Source organism: Vitis vinifera, chromosome 7 (assembly GCF_030704535.1).
Source record: "Vitis vinifera cultivar Pinot Noir 40024 chromosome 7, ASM3070453v1".
Taxonomy (NCBI): Eukaryota; Viridiplantae; Streptophyta; class Magnoliopsida; order Vitales; family Vitaceae; genus Vitis; species Vitis vinifera.
In genome coordinates, this window is record NC_081811.1 from 29,798,282 (window position 1) to 29,822,259 (window position 23,978).

General features: G+C 32.5%; 1 protein-coding gene and 1 non-coding gene across 14 annotated transcripts; one reads left to right on the top strand and one right to left on the bottom strand.

The window, feature by feature from the left end:
- The first annotated feature begins 157 nt into the window (after nucleotides 1–157).
- TRNAM-CAU (transfer RNA methionine (anticodon CAU)) lies at nucleotides 158–241 on the top strand. Its single transcript is given in 2 exon segments — nucleotides 158–195; nucleotides 206–241. It is a non-coding gene; the product is annotated as a tRNA-Met (tRNA).
- A 13,465-nt stretch (nucleotides 242–13,706) lies between these two features.
- On the bottom strand, nucleotides 13,707–22,619 carry LOC100242376 (filament-like plant protein). Of its 13 annotated transcripts, none has more exons than XM_059738745.1 (7): nucleotides 22,134–22,593; nucleotides 21,851–21,905; nucleotides 21,559–21,659; nucleotides 20,825–20,990; nucleotides 17,603–17,783; nucleotides 15,192–16,534; nucleotides 13,707–14,283 (listed from the first exon to the last, which is right to left on the bottom strand). In XM_059738745.1, the coding sequence occupies exons 4-7, from the start codon at nucleotides 20,933–20,935 to the stop codon at nucleotides 13,900–13,902; spliced, it is 2,019 nt and encodes a 672-aa protein (XP_059594728.1). In that variant the 5' UTR covers nucleotides 20,936–20,990; nucleotides 21,559–21,659; nucleotides 21,851–21,905; nucleotides 22,134–22,593; the 3' UTR covers nucleotides 13,707–13,899. The 13 variants fall into 13 exon arrangements, with proteins under 13 accessions (XP_059594728.1, XP_010652946.1, XP_059594729.1 ...); XM_010654644.3 differs by having other exon boundaries at nucleotides 21,559–21,670; XM_059738746.1 differs by lacking the exon at nucleotides 21,851–21,905 and having other exon boundaries at nucleotides 22,289–22,595.
- Between the last annotated feature and the right edge of the window lie 1,359 nt (nucleotides 22,620–23,978).

The window sequence follows — 23,978 nt, forward strand, 5'->3', positions numbered from 1 at the left end:
ACAACTTCATAATAAAATTTAAAAATAAGAAAAAAATCATTAAAGTCAAACTTCTTTTGTTTTCTATTAGACTCCATACAAATGAGAACTACAAAATAAATTCTATTATAATTTAAGTTGATATAAATAAAAATTGTTTTACTCAAGGTATCGCGAAGGGGTGGTGGCGCAGTTGGCTAGCGCGTAGGTCTCATAGCTTCGAGTAATCCTGAGGTCGAGAGTTCGAGCCTCTCTCACCCCATTGCTTTTTCTCTATTTATTTTTCTTACTTCTTCAACTGTCCAAAAAATTGTAAATTAGTTTGATAAAATCTCTTCTTTTTGTATATCATAGAGTTATGTTTCTTTCCGGAAAAGTACAAAAATAAAAAATTTTCTTCACTAATTCTTTTCTTTTACTTCTTTCTCTCCGGGTTTATTTTTTATTTTTTATTTTTACTTAAATTTTCTAGAAACCAAACATAATTTCATATATATATATATTATAAACTTTACAATTTGACTCCATAAAAAACATTGAAAACTTGAAAAAAAAATACAGTAAAAAGAAAAATAGAATGAAAGTATTTATATATGCTATTTCAAATATACCACTTTGATTTATTTTAACTCTTTTAAATAAGAATTAAATAATTTGAAAATACACATTTTTTTTATTAATTTTGATTATATATATATATATATATTTATAATAAACCAAACATGATAAAATCCTCTTTCTGAATAATTGCATTTGGTGTTTGAAATGCAACAACCAAAAAAACAATTAGTTAAACACCAAACACAACAATTAGGAAAAAGAATTTTATCATGTATGATATATCATGAAAAAAAAAAACCTTCAAAATTAGTAAAAAAAATTATATATTTTAAATTATTTAATTTTTATATTAAATAGTTAAAATAAATAAAATAAAATAATTTAAAACAACATATAAAAATAATTTATTAAATTTAAATTTATATATATATATATATATACTTTTCCTCTCTTTTTTTTTTTCAAAGATTTGCATTTGTAAGATCCTAAATGTGAACGTTCCAAGAATAACAAAATTGGGAACGCAGGAATTATTTTCTATATTTTCTCTAGTTTACTTTTTTTTTTTTTTTCTTTTTTACAGGAATTATTTTCCATATTTTTTCTAGTTGGAACATTTTATAAGACCAAGTCTTTTTCGTGAATCATAGGATGGATCAAATCAAAGTCTTGTAAATCATAGATTGTGTTTGCTAGAAAGAAATAACAATGCAAATAAAATGAAAATTGAGATAAATTAAAATTTTAAATGCCATGTAAAAATGGATAAATAAAAAAACTTTCCTAATATAGTAATAAATGGAAACCTGAAAAAATTTTATATTTTCATTCTCTATTTCAACATTTCAAAATAAATTCAAAAAAAATGAAATACCTCAAATTGAAGTCATAATTCTTCTATGCTGAATCTTAAAATGCATTCAATCAATTCTATGCACTAAAATATTTGATATGATCTTGAGTCATGCATGAACTCTTCTCAAGAATTAGAAGGATAGAAGTAGTGAAATGGTTCAAATAAGATATTTTTGCTTTGGAATTGAACAATGAAAATTAGGTTTGATCAATTAGAAGGTGTATTATTCATATGAGGGAGAAGATGTATTGACCTAATAGGTAAATAATTATTTATTCATTTTATTTAGATGTTTAATCAAACCAATGATTCATTATTGAGCATATAGTAACAACCATTATAATGCGATCATATTTTTTCAAAATTCTCATAATTTTTTTTTTTTTTTGTATAAATCCTAAAATGTAGTAAATCAGTCTTATTATCCTTTTTATTTTCTCATGAATTTGCTTAAAAGTAAGGTCCGATTTAATGGAATATGCCAAATTGTGTCATATATAATTCTTTTGTATCAATCTAAGAATGTATTAAATTAAATTCTTATAATCTTTTAAATTTTGGGTTCCGCTACAATATTGATTCAGTACATACCAAAGAGCAAAATCAATTAGATGGTCACATATACACTTTATGCCTCATTGTTTTATACAATTTTTTTTTTTACATCTTGATCTCATATTTTTATATCTTGTTCTTATGCATTTGTAAACTGGCTTTATTTGTTTGTATCTTAATTTCATATATTTGTAATATCATCCAACGGTTTAGATTTCACCATATTATAGAATTTTCATAAATTTTAATACATAACCACAATTTTAAAGTTGACATAGGTCTAAATGCATCATATCAAAACCATATAACCTTGATAGAATCCATGAATGAAAGCCTTCCAATTAGCCCTGATAACTTTAGTTTTTTGTTTTAGGTCAACAATTAGCATTTGAAAAGTTATTTTCAACCCAAAGTTGAAAATTACTCCTCACTTAAGAGGAAAAAAAGAGAAGGGATGTGTTAAACCTATGGCTACAACTTGAGTGAATCAACCTAACCCGACTTCATATAAGATTTGATAATTTAAGGTATAATTTAGATCAAATTAAGTTTAAAAAAAAAATTGTCAATTTTAATTGGGTTTGAAGTGGGGATCAAACAATCCAAATACAATTATCTATTTGTTAAATATAGATTGAGAGTTAAAAAAAAATGGTGATATAGGTGTTAGGGAAAGTTAATGTTTATCCTTAGTTTAAATATTAGTATTTATTTATTATTAGTTTAACTTAGAATAGAAGATAATTATTATTAGTTTGAATTAGAGTAGAAAATAAAACTTTTTCTTTTAATTTTAGTTACTCGAGATTTATCCCTTCAAATGTTATTTGTATATAAATTATTCATCAATCACAAATGAGAAGGCTACGTCATATTTTATCAATCTTCTTCTTTCACTATATTGTATTAGAGCATTAGGAGACTTCGACATCTTAGAGCAATTGTCAACCACAATTCTTCTCATTTCAAAGTCATTCTTGTCAATCACTATTATTCCCATCAATCACCTTTTCCGCAACATTTATAGCCAATGATGAAACCAATGTCATCATTATCCAAAATACAAACACACTTCACCCTACTCTTATCAACATTAAGGTTATTGCTCAACTTCCCCTCAAATTCACATTCATAAATTATAACACGTGGAAACTAAAATTCCAATTTCTCTTCATTGGCTATGATCTACTTGGAAATATTGATGACACCAAGCCTTGCCCACCAACCACAATCACTACCAAACCCAACCACTCTTTGGATTCATTAAGATCAATTGATTCTCAATGTTATTTGTTGGGATTGAGCCTTAGAAAGCATGACATGATATAACATATTGAGATTCATTTATAAATTTATTTATTTATGTTTCTTGGTTTTCCTTTATTATCCTATTTGCATTAATTGCTTACTTGAACATATATGCCCCACATAAGTTGCATTGTACATGACTTGGGAGCAGTAAGAGTTGCACAAAATATCCAAGTCATGAGGTCCTTGTAGGGTTATGAGTTGTCTATAGTTGGTCATGGATTTGGGCAATCAATATGAGATTGTAGTCCACTACTTCCTAATTGGAGAGATGACTTATCTTGGTCGTTGAGATAGTTTTCTCATGATGAGTGCACTAGTGCATGCGATGTGCACTAGATTGGACCTATGGTGAATCATGACATAAAGATATTAATTTTCATGATTCACCAAGCTATTATACACATGGACTTTTAACCTTGAGAAGATATTGAGCTTATGCCAAAGTTAACAGGAGACTTTGACCTATGGGTGAGCCCTAAGGTAGTCATATATCCCTATTTAGGCTATTCTCTCACTCAAAGTGCCTATTTATGTCTAGATCTTTCTTCTTCCAAAATCATTATTTCTAGTCACATAAATTTTGTCATGTTAGTGTTTCTCTTTTGTTTTCTCCAAAGTTCTCTACCCTATCCTCAGTCCACTATTGTGTCCACATGGGTCTTGCCTATTCCACTTCCTACTCGTTTTACTATGACCATACCTCCACCATCTGTTCCGCCTAAATTATCGTCCCTTCCACTGTAGGAAAACCATAGATCACTTTATTTCCCAAGCTTTGATCAGGTTAGGAACATGCAAAACTATTCTAAGTTTTTCTAAATCCTATGCACAGTGGAAAAATTACATTTTTAAACTTTAACATGATTCATAAAGAGCTAACAAAAATGAAATGTGAGATTTAGATGTTCTCGAATCTATTCCATGCAATGAAGATGAAGATTGTTATTGCATGAAGTCTCATAGACTTGAAGTCTTCTACCTAATGACTTGAACTATGTTTTTTGCATACTTTTAGTGGAAGAAAAGAGATGGTAGAAGCTATAACTCTTTCTTTCTCTCTCTCTGGAGGTGGAAGATGACTCTATGGAAAAACTATGATCCTAATCCTTAATGGAGTATTTATAACATTCCTCATTGTGCTTAAGTGACTTGATCCAACTGAGGGCTTGGGTCACTTAATCTAACCTAAAATGGGATTAATCCAATGAAGCCTACTAATTCATTAACTAATCTAAAGACCTTGTTCACTTATCCCTGTGCAACCTTATGCAATTACCAAAACGCCCTTAAGCACAAAAGTGTACTTAGAGTCAATTCGACCTTCATAACCCACGTCATCATGGTATATGTGCTTGGAGCGGAGACCATTGAGACTCATAGGGATACTAGCTTTCTCAAAATCCAATTCTAAAGTTGATTCAACATTCTACCATAGAGAATCAACTACATTCTTGTATTCTATGTAAATAACAACAAGATATTATATGCTCGGGTTCATGATTTGCTATCCATTGCTTTTAGTCTCTCCATGAATTGGTGTTTATAGTCTAACAAAGTGAAAACTATCAACCTTTTAAGGCTACCTCTACTATCTTTGAGTTACAAATTTTCTATTATGTGCTCAACTAACATATCTTAGCTCTAAGGAGCTATTATGACTGTAGTTTACATGAACATACCTTATTAGGATCACACAAGGGGACATTATCTCAATAGTGCTCCTATTAAGAATACCTATTATTATTAGCTTCCATCAACAATAACACAATCCATAGAGAATATGTGATCAACTTACGATTTCACTCATTGGTCAAAGTTATTGCTAACTTTAGTACAAACTCGTTATTCTCTCAAGGTTGAGACACAATACAATGAAGCAGCTTAGTGAAGTCATGGCTACTTGATAGCCTTAAGTTATGACTCACCATAAGTCATGTTTAACTTGTAACTATGCACATTAGTGTAGTCATCATGGGAAACCTATCTAGATAGTCAAGACTAGTCATCCCTTCAATTAGGAAGTGGTGCATTACAACCTCTAATGGATTGCCTAAGCCTATGGACCAATTGTGAACAAGTTATCTTTTTGCAAGGAACCCATGATTTGGATCTTTCATACAACTCCTAATATACCCAAGTCACGTACAATGCAAAAAATATAGCCTAAAATACTTGCAAAGTATAAAGCATGGGATTAAAATAAATAAAAGTGAACTAGAACTTTATTAATAAATAATAAAATTCAAAAGTTTATTACATCATGTCATGCTTTTTTTAAGGGTTTTATCCTAACATCCACTACTCACATGAGATAACCTTACGCATTACCCTATGGCCATTTACATTCCCATGGTTGCAACCCAACCTCACCAACTTTCCATGACCACTCTACTCACCATGTTACCAACTAATCCCACTGACCTTACTACCCACCCCATTGTCTTCGTCATATTCCATGCAAACACCTCTATTTCCCTCACACCCAAAGTCTTCATCATCTTTTCACCTGTTTTCCCTTCCAAGTCGCATTCTAAAACCCTTAACCCTCCATCCCTTCTCTCTAACACCCACTACATGACTACCCACGCCACAAATAGCATACACAAGCTCATATACAAACTATATCTTTCAACTCAAGTTTCCTCTACCATAGACCTAAAACCAACCACTACGACCCAAGCCTTCAAGAATCTAAAATGGCATTAGACCATGTTTGAGAAGTATAATACCCTTGTTCAAAATGGAACATGGAGGTCAGTTCATTCATACTCACATAAAATCTTGTTAGGTGCAAGTTTATTTTTTGGACTAAGCAACATTCTGATGGTTCTATTAACAAGTATAAATCTTATTTGGTTGCAAAAGGACTTCATCAATGATTGGGAGTCAACTATCATGACACATTTAGTCTAGTGGTAAAGCCCACCATTATGTGTTTAGTTCTTAGTATTGATGTTAGGCATGGTGTAGACCCTCCATTTTTTCCTAGTAGCACATGTCATTCTATGTGTCTTTCTTCATTTCTTACTACCTTATAGTCATCCCATGGCGATCCATTGTCACTTGTTTGGTATTATTTTTTAGCCACCTTTAGATATTCATTGTCGAGGGATTTTTTTTATGGATCCCAAATGTGACCTTAGTTGCACTATAGTTCAACTCACTTAGTTGCATTTTAAATAAGCTCATTTAGTTGCATTTTTTTGCCTCACTTTGATGCATGTTAGTTTAGTTCACTTAGATGCACTTTAGTTTAGCTCATTTTGATGCACTTTATGCACTTAAGTTTAGTTCACTTAGATGCACTTTAGTTTTGCTCCTTTTGATTAGTTTAGCTCATTTTGATGCACTTTATGCACTTAAGTTTAGTTCACTTAGATGCACTTTAGTTTTGCTCACTTAGTGGCACCTTAGTTAGCTCACTTAGTTGCAATTTAGCTTAGTTCACTTAGATGCACTTTAGTTTAGCTCACTTAGATGTACTTTAGCTTAGTTCACTTAAATGCACTTTATTTTAGTTCACTTATAAGATATAGTTTAGTTTAGCTCACTTAGCCTAGTTCACTTAGCCTAATTCACTTAGTTTCATTTTAGGAATTTTCTTAATTACATCTTAGTTTAGGTACACTTTATGATAGTTCATCTAAATCCATTCTTAGTTCATTACATTTAAATATACTTTAAGTTAGTTCATCTAGGTGAATTTTTAGGATAGCTTATCTAGATGCATTTTAAGAAGCTTTTTAGTGCATTCAAGGACAACATTTCATATCATTTTACATGGCATGCGCATGGGGTCTTTTTTGAAAAGGCAATGAGATTTTGGAGATTGAGATAGGGTGGATTTTCTTTGAGACATTATTGCCTTTAGAGATTAGAGACCATTGAGATTGCATGGAGATTGGTTTTTCAAAAAGTTAGGATTCTTTGGATTTAGGGCATTGGAGACTTTGTCATATGAGGATGAGAGAGATTCTCAAGGATATATATATATATATATATATATTATGCATGGAAAAGAGAGTTTAGGAAGAGATGAAGGTTCTTTTTTAGAAAATTTTCATTGGTTGACATCACTTTGGAGAGTTTCAAGAAGGTAAAACTCTTTTGGAGATTTTTCTTTTGAGAAAGACTCTTTAAGGGAGGACACGATCACATACTGGTGGAAGAGGGATTCTTTGAAATTGAAAGCTACCATATTAGAGATTATTTTGACACCACATAAGAGAATTTTCTCCTTGAGATACACTGCCATAGATAGAAGGACTTATGCCATAGGAGATTGGAAGACGCTTAAGGGGTTTTTATGATTTTGAGAACTCTTCTAAGTAAACATTTTTTAGAAATATAGGGAGGCTACCATTGAAATTTAAGATGGAAAATATTCTCATTGAAGATTAAGGAGAGTCCATGGATACCCATAGGACTCTTAGGGAAAATACTCATAGATTGCCATAGAGATTGAGAGAGAGTAGGAAAGTTTTCCCATCCTATGTTGAATAGGATTCAGTATTTTAAGCATAATTTTCACTACAGATATCAAAATGAAGTGATTCTTAAAGCTATGGAAAGCTAAGAGAAAGGGTCACAATTTGTCTATTGAAACTTTTCCTAAATCAATCGTTATCAAGGATAAAAATTCATGACAAGATTCGAGTGCAAGATTAGCCTAAGAAATGAGGTAAAGTTTCAATTTTTTTCTTAAGGGAAAGAGTTCCAAGTAAGTCTCTTAATTTTTATGCATCTTTATTATTCATCTTTGAATCTTTTTATTCTTTTTCTCATGTTTTTAGATATAGGGATTTTATTTAGTTGGTGTGGATGCATAGGACACAGATATTTGAGATTTTTTTTTTTATGATTATATATTGATTATTCATGTGTTGATAACAAGTTATTATTATTTTTTAAAATCATGTGATGATATTAGATTGAAAGGTTTTTATCATTGTATATTGATTATCCATAAGTCGATAGTTGTTGGAATCTTAAATCTAAGCAATAGAAACAATACCAATTTTTAAAAAATTGATCTTTTAGGGTTAAGTGCTAACCTTTAGGTTTAGATATTCTCAAACCTTAAATTCTAACTGTTGAAGATGATCTTGAAGTTGTTGGAAGTCTCGTAAACCCACGATCTTCCGCCCGATGACTCAACCTTGTTCTTGACACACTTTTGATGAGGAGAAAATGAGGGTGAAGGTTATGACTCTCTTTATCTCTGGATAATGGAAGACAAAAGTAATGGAAACCTTAACCCTTAGGAAGTATTTATAGGGTTCTTAACTGGGCTTAAGTGACTTGAGCCCACATGGGTTAGGATCATTTAGTCTAGCCTAAAATGGGCTCTAATTGATTAATTAATCCAATTGGGCCTACTAATTAATCAATTAGTCCAATCCAAAGACCCTGTTCATTTACCTTTGTGCAATCTTATGTAATTACCAAAATACCATAATACACAAAAGTGAACCTAAAGTCATTCCAACCCTCATAATTCATGCCAACAAGGTATATAAGCTTAGAACGGGGACTAATGGGACCCATAGGAGTATTGGCTCCATCATAATCTAATTGTGAAGTTGATTCAACATCTCACTACAGAGAATCAACTGAACTTCAACATTCTATGTAAATAACAACGAGACACAACATGCTCGGGTCTGTGACTTGCTCTCCATTGTGGTCAATCTTTGTATGAACTGGCGTACATAGTCTAACAAGGTAAAAACTATCAACCTTTCAAAATTACCTCTACTATTCTTGAGTTACAAATCCTCCTATTGTGTATTTAATTGACATGTCTTAGCTCTCAAAGAGCCTATGTCAAGTTCAACTTAAGGAACTACTATGACCATAGTTTTTATGAACACACCTTAGTATTATATAAGAAGATACATTGTCTTAATCCCATGAGATATCATGAGGCCTCTATTGAGAATACTTATAGCTACCAGTTTCCATCAATAGTGACTCAATCCATAGGGAATATATGATTAGTTTACGATCTCACCCGTAGGTTAAAACCACTACTAACTTTAGCACAAACTCAATATTCTCTCAAGGTTGAGAGACAACACAATGAAGTAGCTTGATGGGGTCATGAATACTTGATAGTTTTAAGTCATGACTCGTCGTAGGTCCTATCCAATGTGTAACCATACATACTAATGTACTCACCATGGAAAACTCATCCTAATAACCAAGACCAACCATTCCCCCCTATTAGGAGGTGGTGCACTATAACCTCTAATAGGTTACCTAGACCTATGAACCCGTTGTGAACAAATCATCTATTTGCAAAGAACTCATGACTTAGATCTTCTATACAACTCCTAATACACCTAAGTTACATACAATGCAAAATATGTAAGCAAAAATGCTCATAAAGTATAATACATGGAATAAGGATAGATAAAAGTGAAATTGGAACATCATTAAATAAATAACAAATTCCAAATTTATTACATCATGTTATGATTTTAAGGGCTCTATCCTAATAATATCAAGTTTTTAACCCTACACATATCATGTTAACCTTCAAACGGGGTCTTGCACAAGTAACAAAATACTTTTTTTTTAATTCCTATGTTCACACATTCTTGTTGCTTATCATTGGCAGTCAGTTGTTTTTCAACAATTTTTATAATGTTATTATACCACGCAAGCTTACCTCTTAACATAAGCTCCCTTATTTTATCCCATATTTGATGAGTTGGAGTAGCCTCAATATGATGAACTAGTAATTGTACCTTTTGAGTAAATAAAGAATGTAACTTCTAGTCATCCAAATTCAAGTCATTTGCACAACGAAATGGATTCAAGGGAAGCTAAAACTCCACAAACATGTGAACTTTGCAAGCAATCAAGTCACAATTGATTTTCTTGTCCTAATAAAGAACCAACTGATAGGAGGAGTTGATGTACTTCATGAACAATTTATTGTACTATTATTTTATTATTTTACTAGTATTGACCTTACTTGTTTTAAATTATATGTATTTTTCATCTTATTGGTGTTTGTTGTCAGTTTATCCATATTTGCACATATCAAGTTACTTGAAAAAAAATTGGAATAGTTAGTTTTTAAGGGAAATGTTGAAATCTTGAAATTTTAAAGGAGATCTTTGTTAGAAATTATTGTTTGTTGTCAATCCATTCATATTTGTTTATATCAAGTTACTTGAAAAAAATTGGAATATTTAGGTTTTAAGGGAGATGCTACCGAAATTTTAAAATTTTTAGTCATAAAATCCATGTTTATTAGAAATTGTTGTTTGTTGTTAATCCATCCATATTTGCATATATCAAATTACTTAGAAAAAAAATTGAAATCTCTGGTTTTTAAAGGAGATGTTGAAAATTTTAAATTTTTAACCATAAAATTCATGTTTGCTAGAAATTATTGTTTGTTGTCAATTCATCCATATTTGCATACTATTGGTCATGTACTTTTCCATATGTAGACATGGGCACTTGGTTGTTACCTATTCATCTTGATCTTGAAGATACATATGTGCTTAGTCTTTTGCATCAACATTAATCATCCACCATTCATGTTGATCCAAATAAGGATGATGTTTTGACTTGTTGACACAAATTCCCTCGAGATTAGGTTTTGGATGATCGTGTTCGGTCATACATCATACAATCTGGATTTTATGCTTTACTTCAAGTAGGCTATATTCACCTTGATTGGCCTTTGATTATTGCACTGGCACTTAAAGACACATATCCCATATCTCGATTGTTGAGATGACCATCACATTACAAAACATGACAATCTTATTTGGATTACATGTATAATGTCCTCCTATCATTGGTACTATAAATATCAATTAGCATGCACTTTGTGAAGAGTTATTGGGTGTTCAACTAATAAAGACGGATATTCATGGGTCATCCCTTACAATTTATTTCATTTTTACCCATTTCTTCCCCTTACTACCAAAGATTGTAGATAAGGTCACATTACAACACCATGATAAAGCATACCTTCTATTGCTATTGGGTAGTTTATTATTTGCAAATAAGAAGGAAACCTACCTCCAACTAGCAATTCTACTCATGTTATGAGATTTTGCTAAGACTGCACAATATAGCTAAGGGAGTACAACTTTAAGACATCTTTATAGAGCGTTATGTTGAGCTAGCTTAGATAGAGCATCTCACATTTTAGAACCACTATAGGTGTTGTAGGTATATCTACAAGTCTTATTAATTATGAATTTTTGTCAAAATTATGTTCATTTCAACATAATTTTGTTTATTTTCCAATTATAGTCATGGCAATTACACTTGGATTGTCTGAATAGATCACTACTGCATGTACCAATACTTGTAGATGAGGGACTTTTGGTAGATGCACCTACTCATACAAACTTTCCTCATTATGTGTTGGTCGCATATAAAGATGAGTTTGATAGAAAACAATTTGATAAAGTTTAAGCTAAACAGTAATTTTGTTCTCACAAGATTATTAATATTAATATAAAAATGTAAACTTTATTATATCCTTATTAAGATTTGAATGTATCAATTATTATGGTAACCTTACACATATGATATATTAGCATTGATTTCAAACATTTATTCAATTGATTAGGATATTTAAGGGACGATGTTGCCACTTATATTTTTTAATATTGTTGATTGGCATCGTCCTAAGCATGTGTTGCAACATATGGATTAATGCAAGGTAGTCTATTAACATCCTCCATAGATACTGACTTTTACTCTATAGATCAATGCGATCAAGTCCAACATGATAGGAGGCAACATCATGAGCATTATGTGGCATTATGAGATGCTAGGGGAGAACATATATGTCACTATTGAGCCTATAGTGCCTAATATGGACTACCATGCTTCATACATGGCATGGTACTGTCATATTACACATCGCTTTATTACCTATAGATGATGTTAGAGTTATATGATACTAGACTACTACCTTATTTGCCTACTTATTGGTTTGTATCATTTTAATATTATTCACATATGGCATATAGTATTTATTTCAACAAATAATTACATAACATTTTATGTAACAAATAGAGACCATGACAATGATCATATCTTAAGGAGGTCAAGCATTAGAAGACTTTGATGGTGATGCTTGTTACATTGATATTGTGGATATTATTCACAAATCCATTGATGTTATGCGAGTTATTTAGGAGGATTATCGTCTCCCATATGTACAACATGGAGAAGATAGGCAATCAACACAATACACAATTGCTTAATTGCCACCTATTCGAGGTCAATGGACATATCGATGGAGAGGTCGATATATTAATCATCAATTCATCTCCTTGTCAAACCTAGCATCATTACAACCCCTTACCTATTTAGACCCACAATCAATAAAGTTATCGACCTCTTCAAACCCAACAACACTACAACCCTCTACCTTTTTAAACCTATGATTAGTATAGTCACCAGCCTTTTTAGACCCAACATCAATATAACCCCTTACCTCTTTAGACCCATTGTTAGTACCTATGATCTCTTTAGACCCACTTTCAGTACCTGTTACCCCATATGTTGACCCTCTTTCATTGCACCTTGATGCTTCCTTAACTACTCCACTATGACCCAAGTTTAGTACATCAGTCGTACCCCTAGCACAGACATCTACACCATTTACTCTACCACAACCAAAACCATCTATATTTGTCTTATACCGGTGGAAACTATCACATCTACTCAACTAGATTTACCCCTAGGCATTCCAAGAGGTAGGCATGACCTACGTCAACATAGAGTGCTACCTCCACCACCTCTATTTCAACTCCATCACAAATGGATGCTCATCATATGTCACATGTAAATTTTGTAATTGCAATAGTTAAAGAGAGGCCACCAAAAAGGAAAAGAGTATCAGTTATACATAAGTTTTCTCTTTTCAGAGACATGAGATTATTTACTTGTTTCTAGCTATATAAATGTTTAATGGGTTTTGTAGTAGACTTTTTCAATTTAATATTATTAACTAATTTTAAAATGTATCTTCAAGGCATATGTATTGTGTGTGTACAAATAATAATATTTTTTACATAAAATTAAAAGCATATGCTTTAAAATAATAATTTGTGTTTATTTTATATTTTAAGGCAAAAAAAGTTCAATTGTGAAACCACATTGGCAAATTCAATTTCAATTCAAAAGTAAAACTACATTTGGTAAACACAACTTCAATTCAAAGATGAAATTGTATTTGTCAAATGTGGCTTCAGTTTAAACATGAAACTACATTTTTCAATACGGTTTCATTTTAAATTTTAAAAAAGAGTAATAAAATGAGGTCATTCCTTTGTGGCTGGTTTATTTTCTTCTTTCAAGAATAGGTAAGTGAGAAAATGGGTTAAACTCAAGATAGAGAGGTTTTGTAGGCAAAAATGGAAATTCAACCACACAAAGAAAACCAAAAGAGGGAAAGTGTTTTGAAATCAATATATGACTATATCTTCTTTCACCATTTCCAGAGAGAGGAATATTTATGTAAAACTAAATACAATGTTTCAGTTCACAAACACTTGATCCCCAGTTCTCCAGCAGAGAACAAACAGACCTGCAAGTCCCTCCCCCTATTTTCAGTTCCATTTTTCCTTATCTATTCCTTTTTCTCGCTACTACTTTTCAGCTCGAATCGCGTTCTTACTTCGAGGGAAAAACTTCCCAAACCCATTTCTACTCTTTTCAGAGGTCATCACCACTGGGTTTAGTGGTAATGTTGATGCCTCATCTTTGCTTTTCTTTATAGAAGCTGAATGATCAGGTTCTGTTTTTGAGGATTCCAAATCCTTCTTTGGAATGTACGAATTACCAGGATGCAGTGTCCATTGTTCCGCACCATCTTTAGGATGGTGTAGTCCTTCACTCATGGGCTGCAGTGGCTTCTCTGAGTCGAGCAGGAGGTCTTCCAGCGTTGCAAGGGATTTCAACTGTCGGCCCAGGGATGCAATGGTTTTCTGGCACTCTGCAAGCTTACTGGCAGCCACTGCTAGCTCCTTCTCCTGCCATGTTTGAGAAGACATCAAAACAATTTCAAAGAGGATTTATTTGTATATAGGTTAACTACGCATCTGTATAGGTAGAATATTTTTTTCTCTGGATGATGATACCACAAATCATATGAAAATAAATAAAGCAAAATGCCCATTTGGTAGTGAAAACAAGAACTCCTTAGCACTTAGGGGGAAAAAAGGAAAGAAAAATGACAAAACAAGTTTTACACATTTTCCAAACTAATTTTTAATATGTTTATTGGAAACACGTCGCATTATTTTTAGTATTTTAAAAATGAAGACACTAAACCAATTGAAAATGATCCAAAAACAAACATGCTCATAGGTTTCATTTACAAAAAGTGCGCTCAAGTTTTTTCCATGGAAGTGCTTCCAAACTGCAAAACAAAAAACACCTGTTTCTTAAAAAAGATCATAACATGTGTCTAACTGCATGACCAAGTAAATCAAGCAGGCACTAGAACATTTTAGAAAGGGCAATTTTAGTTTAAAAATGATCAGAAGTTCTACCAGCAGGTTCATGCAGTGTAGTTAAAAGGGGGTGCTACATGCACGAGACAGTGCATGACTACATTCACATAGCTCCCCATCATATTTGAGGTCTTAAGATGGCATTTGGTAGAATTTACGATCATTGCTACAAGCCCTATATTTCTAAAGTTTGCTTTGTTTTTCTCTTTCTAATAGATAAGATAGATCTTGCAAATCATGCTACTACCCATTATAAGTTAGAAATCAATTCAAAACACAACCTAGACCGAAGTTCTTTATGGACTTTGAGAGGAACTGAATGCATTGAACTCATAATTTTGACCCTATTTTCAAGAATCATTCTATATTTGTGCTTCTAGAAAAGGAAAAATTACTATGTTTATAAAATGTTATACCAAACTGACCTGCTTTATCTTCAATTCACCATTTGAACTTGCCAAATTCCGAAGCTCAGTTTCACGTTTCATCCTGGAAAGCTCATCCTCAAATTTCCGACACTTAGATGCAGCTTCTGCTGACAAAGCCCGCTCCTTTTCAACTTCTTCTTCTAACGACAGCACTTTTGAAAGCATGGTTTTGATCTCAGCTTCAACAGCTATGAGGCGAGACTCTGCCACCTCTCTCTTAGCATTGGTAGTCTGTATTTCTTCCTCTGCATTTCTCTTTGATTCACTTGCCAAAGCTAACTGAGTTTGCAGCTCCACTAACTTCTCCTCTACTTCCTTTAGCCGACCCTGTGATGTTTCAAGCTGATTTTGGCACTCAGATAAAGCCATATCTAATTCCATTTTCTCTGCTTCCATCTTTTCTAATTTCTCCTCCAGTTCAGCTGTCCTATCAATCATGGCTTCAAGTTGAGCTTTTAATGGGCTTTCGCTACCACCAATGTGTTTATCAGATATAGCTCCTGACTCAAGGCAGCGGCTTCTATTTTCTGTCTCTGGAAGTGCCGCAAGTCTCTCCATTTCAAGGAAATCGTCCATGAGATCCAATTCTACTGAAGGGGCCATGAGGTTTTTTACAAGAGGCTTCTCATTCTTAAACCGATCAAGTTCTTGGATTAGCCCAGATGCCCATGAATCAGACCGGCTAGGCTCACATTCATTGGTGTCCAAGCCAGTCATCTTACGGGTATCAATTTCTAATGCCAGTAGTCTTTCTCCACTATCTGACTGGCTATCTGTCAAAGATTCAACACAAACCGAGGAGGCAGTGATAGATTTGTGATCATTAGCAGAGGATGCTTTACGGGCCATGGCTTTTAGCCTGCGGCACTCAGCTTCAAGTTTAGCCACCTTCTTTATGCTCTCCAAATTTTGTTTGCTGGCTGTTTCAGCTGCTTGGGTGCTCAGTTCTTGCTCTATAGTCCTAATTTCTAACTCTTCCTCTCGAGAAAGGAGCTGAAGCTTGAGGGCTGCATTCTCTTTTTCTGCAGCCCCAAGTTTTAGCTCAAGACCAGGATCAACAGTGGCAACAGTTTCAGCTTTAGCAGTTTGAAGTTGGGCCTGGATCTCTACAATCTGGCTCTCAAGCTCAGATTTTGTGGATTCCCATTCATGGGTTCTCTTGACAACAGCTTCATGGATCTTCTGCTCTTGTTCTTCCCTTGCTTGCCTAAGCTGCCTTAAGCACTCCTTGAGCGCTCCATCAAGATGGCCAACTCGATCTTCAAGTGCTGAGTTCTTCTGAGCCGCAGCTTCAAGTTGTTGCTTTAAAGAGAATACTTCATTTTCAGCCTTTTCCCACCCTAGCATTTGAAAGGGCAAACAATAAACAACCCAATATCACCCACTTCTCATAGCAAATTTTCTTTTAAAGCATTTTTTTTTCTCCAATGAACAAGGAACAGCAAGATGCATGTGTACAACGATGTAAGCCCGCCAACACCTACAGATCTATTAAAAGCTCTAAGTTGTTGACACATTGCCCCATAGAAGAAGAAGCAAGGCATTCAGATTATTATACTTCCATCAAAGACAAACTTTCCATGTAAAGGTGATTCTGTTACTGGTATGAACAAATTTACCAGAATATATCCAAGAAAATTTTCATCTTTTTATGAGAGACAATAAAGTTGCTATTAAGCTGGAGCATTGAAGAATGCAAAGAAAGCTAAGAACCAAAACCATTAATACTGAACTTCAAAAAGGAAAGAATGAGAAACATCTAAGAAAAAATGCACCAAACCAAAGAGATAAAGCAAAAGGCCACAAAGGGCAAGAAGGATGGAGGAAAAGGAAAACCAGACTGAAACCTAAGAAAGGAAAAGAGAAAATAAAAAAAGATAAAAAAATAAAATGAGGGTTTGAAAGCAAAGAAAATGAATTTTGTATTACATGCCTATCCAAAAATTTGTATTTCACAACAGCAGAAAAGCAGAGCATCCATTCAAGACAAGTTTAGAGCAGCGATCATTCTCTCCAGCTTTAGATGTTTGATTCACAAAAGTTGCTTTGAAAAAATGAAAATCAATTTCCAGAAGCATGTTATGCATGGACTTCTAAATAAAAAGAGAAAGTGAAAGAGAGACAAATTATATGGAACCTTGATTAGCACAACATCAAGTAATAAACATAGTCACCTTTTCTCTAGTCAAAAGGAAGAGAACTTGCTCTTTGCAAAGCCTAGTATCATCCCTAGCTTTGTTCCTTATCAATGTTCTCTCTTATTTAAATTCTTTTAGTATTTTCTCAAGAGGATAGTTGAACCCATTGTTCCTTTTTCATACCATAAACTTGATCACCCAAAAAAAAATATTATTCTGCAAGCCAATTTCCAACTGAAGTTGCAAGTGTGAAAAAAGAAGATCTAATACCTGAAACAGCTTCTTCTGCAACTTTGGCATGCTGCTTCACCAAGTCTTCCTTGGCACTAATATTCAAAAGAGCAGCAGATAGCTTTTCTGTTAGAGACTTCACACTGTCATTAACTTCTTCATCAACAGGTGCAGATTTAGATGTGACTTCTGGTGATGGAGAATTTTGATTTGGATACACCTTTGACAATGAAGAAAGATGCTTTAGATTATCTCCTATCATGGCATTTTAAAGCACAAAACCAAGGTTGCATTTTAAAGCACAAAACCAAGGTTAAACCTACTTGCGGAACAAGAAAAGTAAAAAACCATAATAGAAACATCCATTATCCAATAAAAGGGTAGGAAATCAGCATATAATGCAATAGACTGTTCACACCTCATTTCAGTCATATACACTGGAAAGAAGAGGCAATGGATTCAAATCCAGAAAAATATGAATGTTAAAGAAAAAGAAATAATTAAACATAGATTCAAATGATCAGAATATGTTTGGTGCCATTTGCTCAATGCTTTCCAACCAGTAGCAGGGACAAGAAGTCCACCAAAGTGCAGGTCCCCCAACTGTATGAATTTTGGGTTTCAATTATTCTGGTCTGTCAATTGCCAAGTGTAGACTGTTGATTACCAAGGTGCACTAAATTCAGTGCACCTCCACTAAATCAAAGAAAAGTTTTTAGCTCTCATGTCTTGGGAGCACCTATACCACATTATCATTCCTCGAGCCAAAAGAGATGGGTGCAAAAAAGAAGAATCATGAAAAGTGGAAGAATCATAAATGTTCTGTTTTATTATTATGTTTTTATTTACCAATGAGGAAGATTACAAGTATAAATGGTGTTGTAGGTATCAAGTTTGACAATTAGCATCTTTAATATTTTGGCATTTCATATATTTTAATAGGTTTTATACAATTTTTGTATTTTTAGGTTTATTATAGATGACTTGATTGTTTTTTTTTTTTTTTTTGATAGGCATTATAGATGACTTGATTCTTGAATAGTATCTGTTTAAAAGAGATTATCTCTTGTTTCCTTCTACTTTGTGTAATTTAGACTAGAGGTCGATTCTGATGGTGGGGTATCAGTTGGTAGGTCTCTAATTGTTAGCACTTCCATGACCTCCTTGAAAAGATTGGAGCTACATTGCATACCAAGTCTTCACTCCTTTTTTTTTTTTATTTCTGAAACAGGCAGTAATGATTTTATTGAAAAGCGCCCAACAAAAGGGGCGACACCCTATGTAAGCAAGTCTTCACTCAATTTTAGGCAAGTTAAATGACTTACAAACCATGGGACCTTAGGTAGTGTAGTTTAAAATTGAGTCCTCCCCACGTAAACCTTGATTAATTTAATGGGAATTTGATTGAGAGTTTAAAGTTAAATTCAAAAAGATTGCAGCTCAATTAACCAAGCAACGAAAGTTCATCAATCAAGGAATATGAAGTTCAATCAGTCCAAACAAACTCTCAATAAATCCACTTTTGAGAATTCTCTTCAAGAATCGTCTGAGAGCATTATTAGTAGTTCCTGAATTGTCCAATCTACAACCATGATCACTGTGACTTAAGTGATCTTGGAGTAAATTAACTGGTAAAAAGGTGATAAAACCATTAACAGCAGCTTCTAATTGATCATTCTGAAATCCGTAGGAGAAAGGCAACATGTTGAGGAAACCTCTAAGGATATTAATGTAACAAAATAAGTTTCATAGAACCATCAAGGGTGCATATACACTTAGAAAGCATTCTGCTTAACACATTAAGCAGGTCTAGGTAAACAGCTGAAGATAAATTTCATCAGTTTTGCCTTGAAAATTGTTTTTGCCAACAACGAGGAATATAAATTTGATAGTGTTCAACAACAGTGACAACTCGCACCAAAGGCAGACACTTAGCTTTTGGTGGTGCACAATCGAGCTTATGGGCCAATCCACCAAAGTTATCAATTTAGATAAAAGAAAACTTCCCAATCTCACAAGATAACTTGGTGAAGTTGGTTTAACAGTACCAAATATTCAGTAAGTGCAAAGTCAAATATAGAAGAATTAGTGATCGAACACACAACTCCTAGGCTAAATAATTAAAAAGATAAAAAAATTTATAAAAAAAAAAAAACGAATAAAATCAACTTTGTGACTTTTGACTCCAAAAATGATTGCAAAAAGCACAGGAAATCACATTGCAGGTACTTTCCAGACCATCAAACATTAAGGAGTAGCTATCAATATTCAGTGGAGAGAAGTCACAGGGGAGTAGGCTATAGCTCTTAAACCAACAGCTCTATTTGTTTTTTAAAAAAGAGAAAAAAAAAATGAACTAACTTGCTGTTTCCTATATTTCACTCCGTTTTACCCTGAATTTTTTGCCCCTTGTTTCCCATGTTGGGAAGATAGATAAAAAAAAGGGAGAGAAAGAAAGAAAGAAAAGCAAGTAGAAGCTGCACAGGAATTATATAACAAGAACTTCAAGAAGTGTGATGAATTCAATGGACATGGAGATGATTGTCAAAGACACTGCAATAAATATGACACCATCTTTTGTTGATAGTGCCCAACACAATTTTCCATTTGCAAAATCAATAAATCTCCCTCATATCACTGATTGAAGCCTATTCCTATTTTGCTGCATCCTTTGCCTTTTTCACGGAGGCAAGAGTTATTTTTTAATTCCTTAAAGCATTTTACTTTTAAAACACTTTAGATGGATCAGATGCACATGCCATTAAATGGAAGATACAAACTACCTATATCAGACATCAGACATGCAAAATCATGTTTTCTAGGTGCCAGCTAAGATAATTCAGGCCTTTGGAATGCCTTCTCACACAGAAACCTTAATAACCTGATGTAATAAAATGATGGAACAAATGAGGATTGTGTTTTGATAATGGGGACATGATTACCTTAAAACAAGGACATTCAGAGCTAGATTAGTTTCCTTTGCATTTCAAATTAAGTAAATTGCTTAAAGAAGTAGGAGGATGAACCAAGTAACCAACAGAATAACCAGAGATCAACTGATATCCAAACAAGAAATCCCCACAGGAAACCAGGAGGAGTTAAAATGGGCATTCAACACTATATCTTCAGAATGGAAGAAAAAGATGGTGTATGAAATCTACTCAAGCAGTGAAAATAATTGTATTCTAGTCATACAAACCAAGACCTTAGTCAAAAGGCAAAGAAAACAACTTTTGCCAACACAAATTGAAGAGCACTTACCTGATCATCAGAGAATCGTTCAGAATGAGAAGAAATTGATCCGGAGCTTTCAGTTTCTCCAGGGCTCTTCTCAGAAGACTTTCTCCTCCACAGCCAACTCCGCCGGTCCATCTCCTCCTCTAGCAACACAATGCTTTGTCTCACTACCACTTTAGAGACACTTCATCTACAATTCCACAGAAACATCACAATGGGTCACTAACAAATACCACAGAACAAAACCAAACACTTATTCAAAAGAATGAAAACAGAATCCCAGAAGCAGAAAGATCAATCCTCCTATAACTGTCCAACAAGAAACCAGAGGGGTTCTTCTGGTCATTCTCAGCTTTGCTTTGAATTCACTCCCCAACCATCCAGTCTCTATCAATCGTTTTAAGCTTTAAAAACCCTATCCCCAAACAGAAAAGCAAAATAACAATAATAATAATACCTGAAATATGAAATTGGAGAGGGAGTATATAAATCCTTCTGAACCAACTCTAAATCTATTGGTAAATTACTTGAAAAACAAATTTTGAATAACTTATTTGACAGGCACCTACCAAGTCCTCCAAACTTTAAGCATAGAGAGAGGGAGTACCATACAGAATTGACAAGTGGCCAATACCCACCAAAGATTATCTTAGGAAACTAGAAGAGGGTGAATACCCATTTCAAAATAACTTCAGAAAACTGAGAAATTGACAACACTCGCTAAAACTTATCACTGGAAGCTAAGAAATAGTGGATACCCATTTCAAAATGATAGCAGAACCGAGAGTAGATGTCCATTTCTAATTGCATCATGAAAAAGAGAAACAGTCGATACCCATTTCAAAGTAGTATCAGCGACCTGAGAAATACCTAATATCCATTTCAAATTATCTCAGGAAATCAAGAAATAGTGAATACCCATTTCAAGAAAATAGCAGGAAACTGAGAAATAGTTAATACGTACTGCATATTATCTCATGAAACTAAGAAATAATGAATTCCCATTTTGAAATAATATCAGAAAACTGGGAAATGGAAAATGGAAAATACCCATTCCAAATTGTGTCATTAATCTGAGAAATAGTGAATACCCATTTCAAATTACCTAGGAAAGTAAGAAACAGTGAATACCCATCTCAGAATAACTTCAGAAATCTAAGAAACAACAAATACCGATTTCAAATGAACTGAGAAACAGCTGACATCCATTTGAAATTGCATTAAAAAAAAAAAAGCAAACTTATCAAAGCCAAACAGAAAAATAATAATAATAATAATACTAATAATAATCACAAAGAAGGTACATGTAGATCAAATATGAAATATGATATACCTTTGACTTTCTCCAAAAGCAAGCCCTGACACCCTAAGCAATCCCAGTAAATTAAAAAATAGAAAGAAAAGAAGAACAAGCTCTGAAGTGCAGAGATCTATGGAATGTCAGTAGAGATGTGGGGATTGCAGAGATATTCAAATATATATCTTTACCTTTTTTTTATTCATTCATTCAAAATAGTAGGAAAAAGAGAGAGAAGAGTGTGAACGTGAAGCCAACCCACAAAAGACCCATTTTTTTCAAATGGAGATGCCGTTATTCCCGCCCATGGATGTGGCAATTCACTACACAGCACATTATTTAATTAATGCTGATTTATAATCTCTACTGTAGAATGCAGATGAGAGAGAGAGACCCTCTTCTCTTTCTCTGGTTGTGTGTCGGACAACGTGTGCATCAGCTTTTCGCTGCGGTGTGGAATTGTCTCTAAAGAGAGAAAATAGATAAGAGTTACAATTTTGTTTGCTTCTGAAATTATTGAATTCTTGGATATATGCCCTTTTCCATCTTCACTCTCTCTCCTTTCAATTCCCAAATTTCCATTGCCAAAATACCCTTTCACCTGTCCATTTTAATTTTTTTTTTTTTGTATTTTTAAAATCTTAAAATAGTAATAATTTTAATATAAAATATAAAAAATATATTTTCTATTTTTTAAAAAAAATTAGTGTATAAAATTTTTAGACAAAAGTAGATGCCTTATCTACTTAAAGGTAATTTTTCAAATTTTGAAAATTTAATCAATTCCTTAAATTTTTAAAATTTGATAAGAGTTTCAACAATATAAGCTAAAATTTTTCATTTTTGTGTAAGAAATTTAGAATTTGTTTGGGAATTATTTTTATTTTTTAGAATAAAAAAACATAAAAAACAAAACACATTTAACAATCAAAAACTATTTTTGTTTTCTATTCTTAAAAATAGAAAATAGAGTATTTTCAAAAAACATTTTAAATTGTTTATATTGTTTTCACTTATTTTTTAAAAATTGTTTTAAGAAATAATTATATAAATATATAAAATAATTAAAAATAAAAACAAAATATAAAAATTATTTTTAAAATATTAAAAATAGGTTAAAAATATTTTAAGTTTCCAAACAAACTTTTGTTTTACAAAAATTATATAACAGTTTTCAAAAACTATTCTCAAAAACTATTTTTTAAAATTATTTTTGAAAATGGTTACCAAACAAGCCCTTAATATTTTGTATAAAAAAATTTATTTTAAAAGAATAAAAAATAGGAAATATATTCAATTTCACCTCAAGTTTTGGTTTTTAAAAACTATCTAGAAATTTTGAGGTATTAAAAAAAATTATTATCTAAAAATTATTTTAAGTGTATTTCTCAAAATTTAAAAGTTTTAAATTTTATATAAGAAGCATTTGTTCTTATTTTTGCATTTTGAAAAGTTTAAGGACATTTCACAATCGAAAAAGATGCAATAACAACCATATTTATTGTACTTGTTTTGGAAAATGAAAATATCTCTTCAACAACTACTCACATTTTTCTTGGCTACCAAACAACCAACATGCCCACATTAATTTCAAATTTATGGTCATTAGATTAAAGATCATATCAATTGAGTTTAATCTTTTTATTAATTATTTATTTAAATTGTTTTATTGCACTGAAGAAAGGTTTTTACTACAAATATTGATAAAGTTTAACATTTCATTTCAAATTCCATAAATGGTTCCAATAATTTTGTCAAACCATAAAAGAGACCACTATGCTTTAAAAAAAAATTATATTATACCTTTGATTCTATTAGAAAAGGTGCTTTAAAATATATTTAAAGTTTCTAAATTATATTATTTTAGTTAAAATAATATAT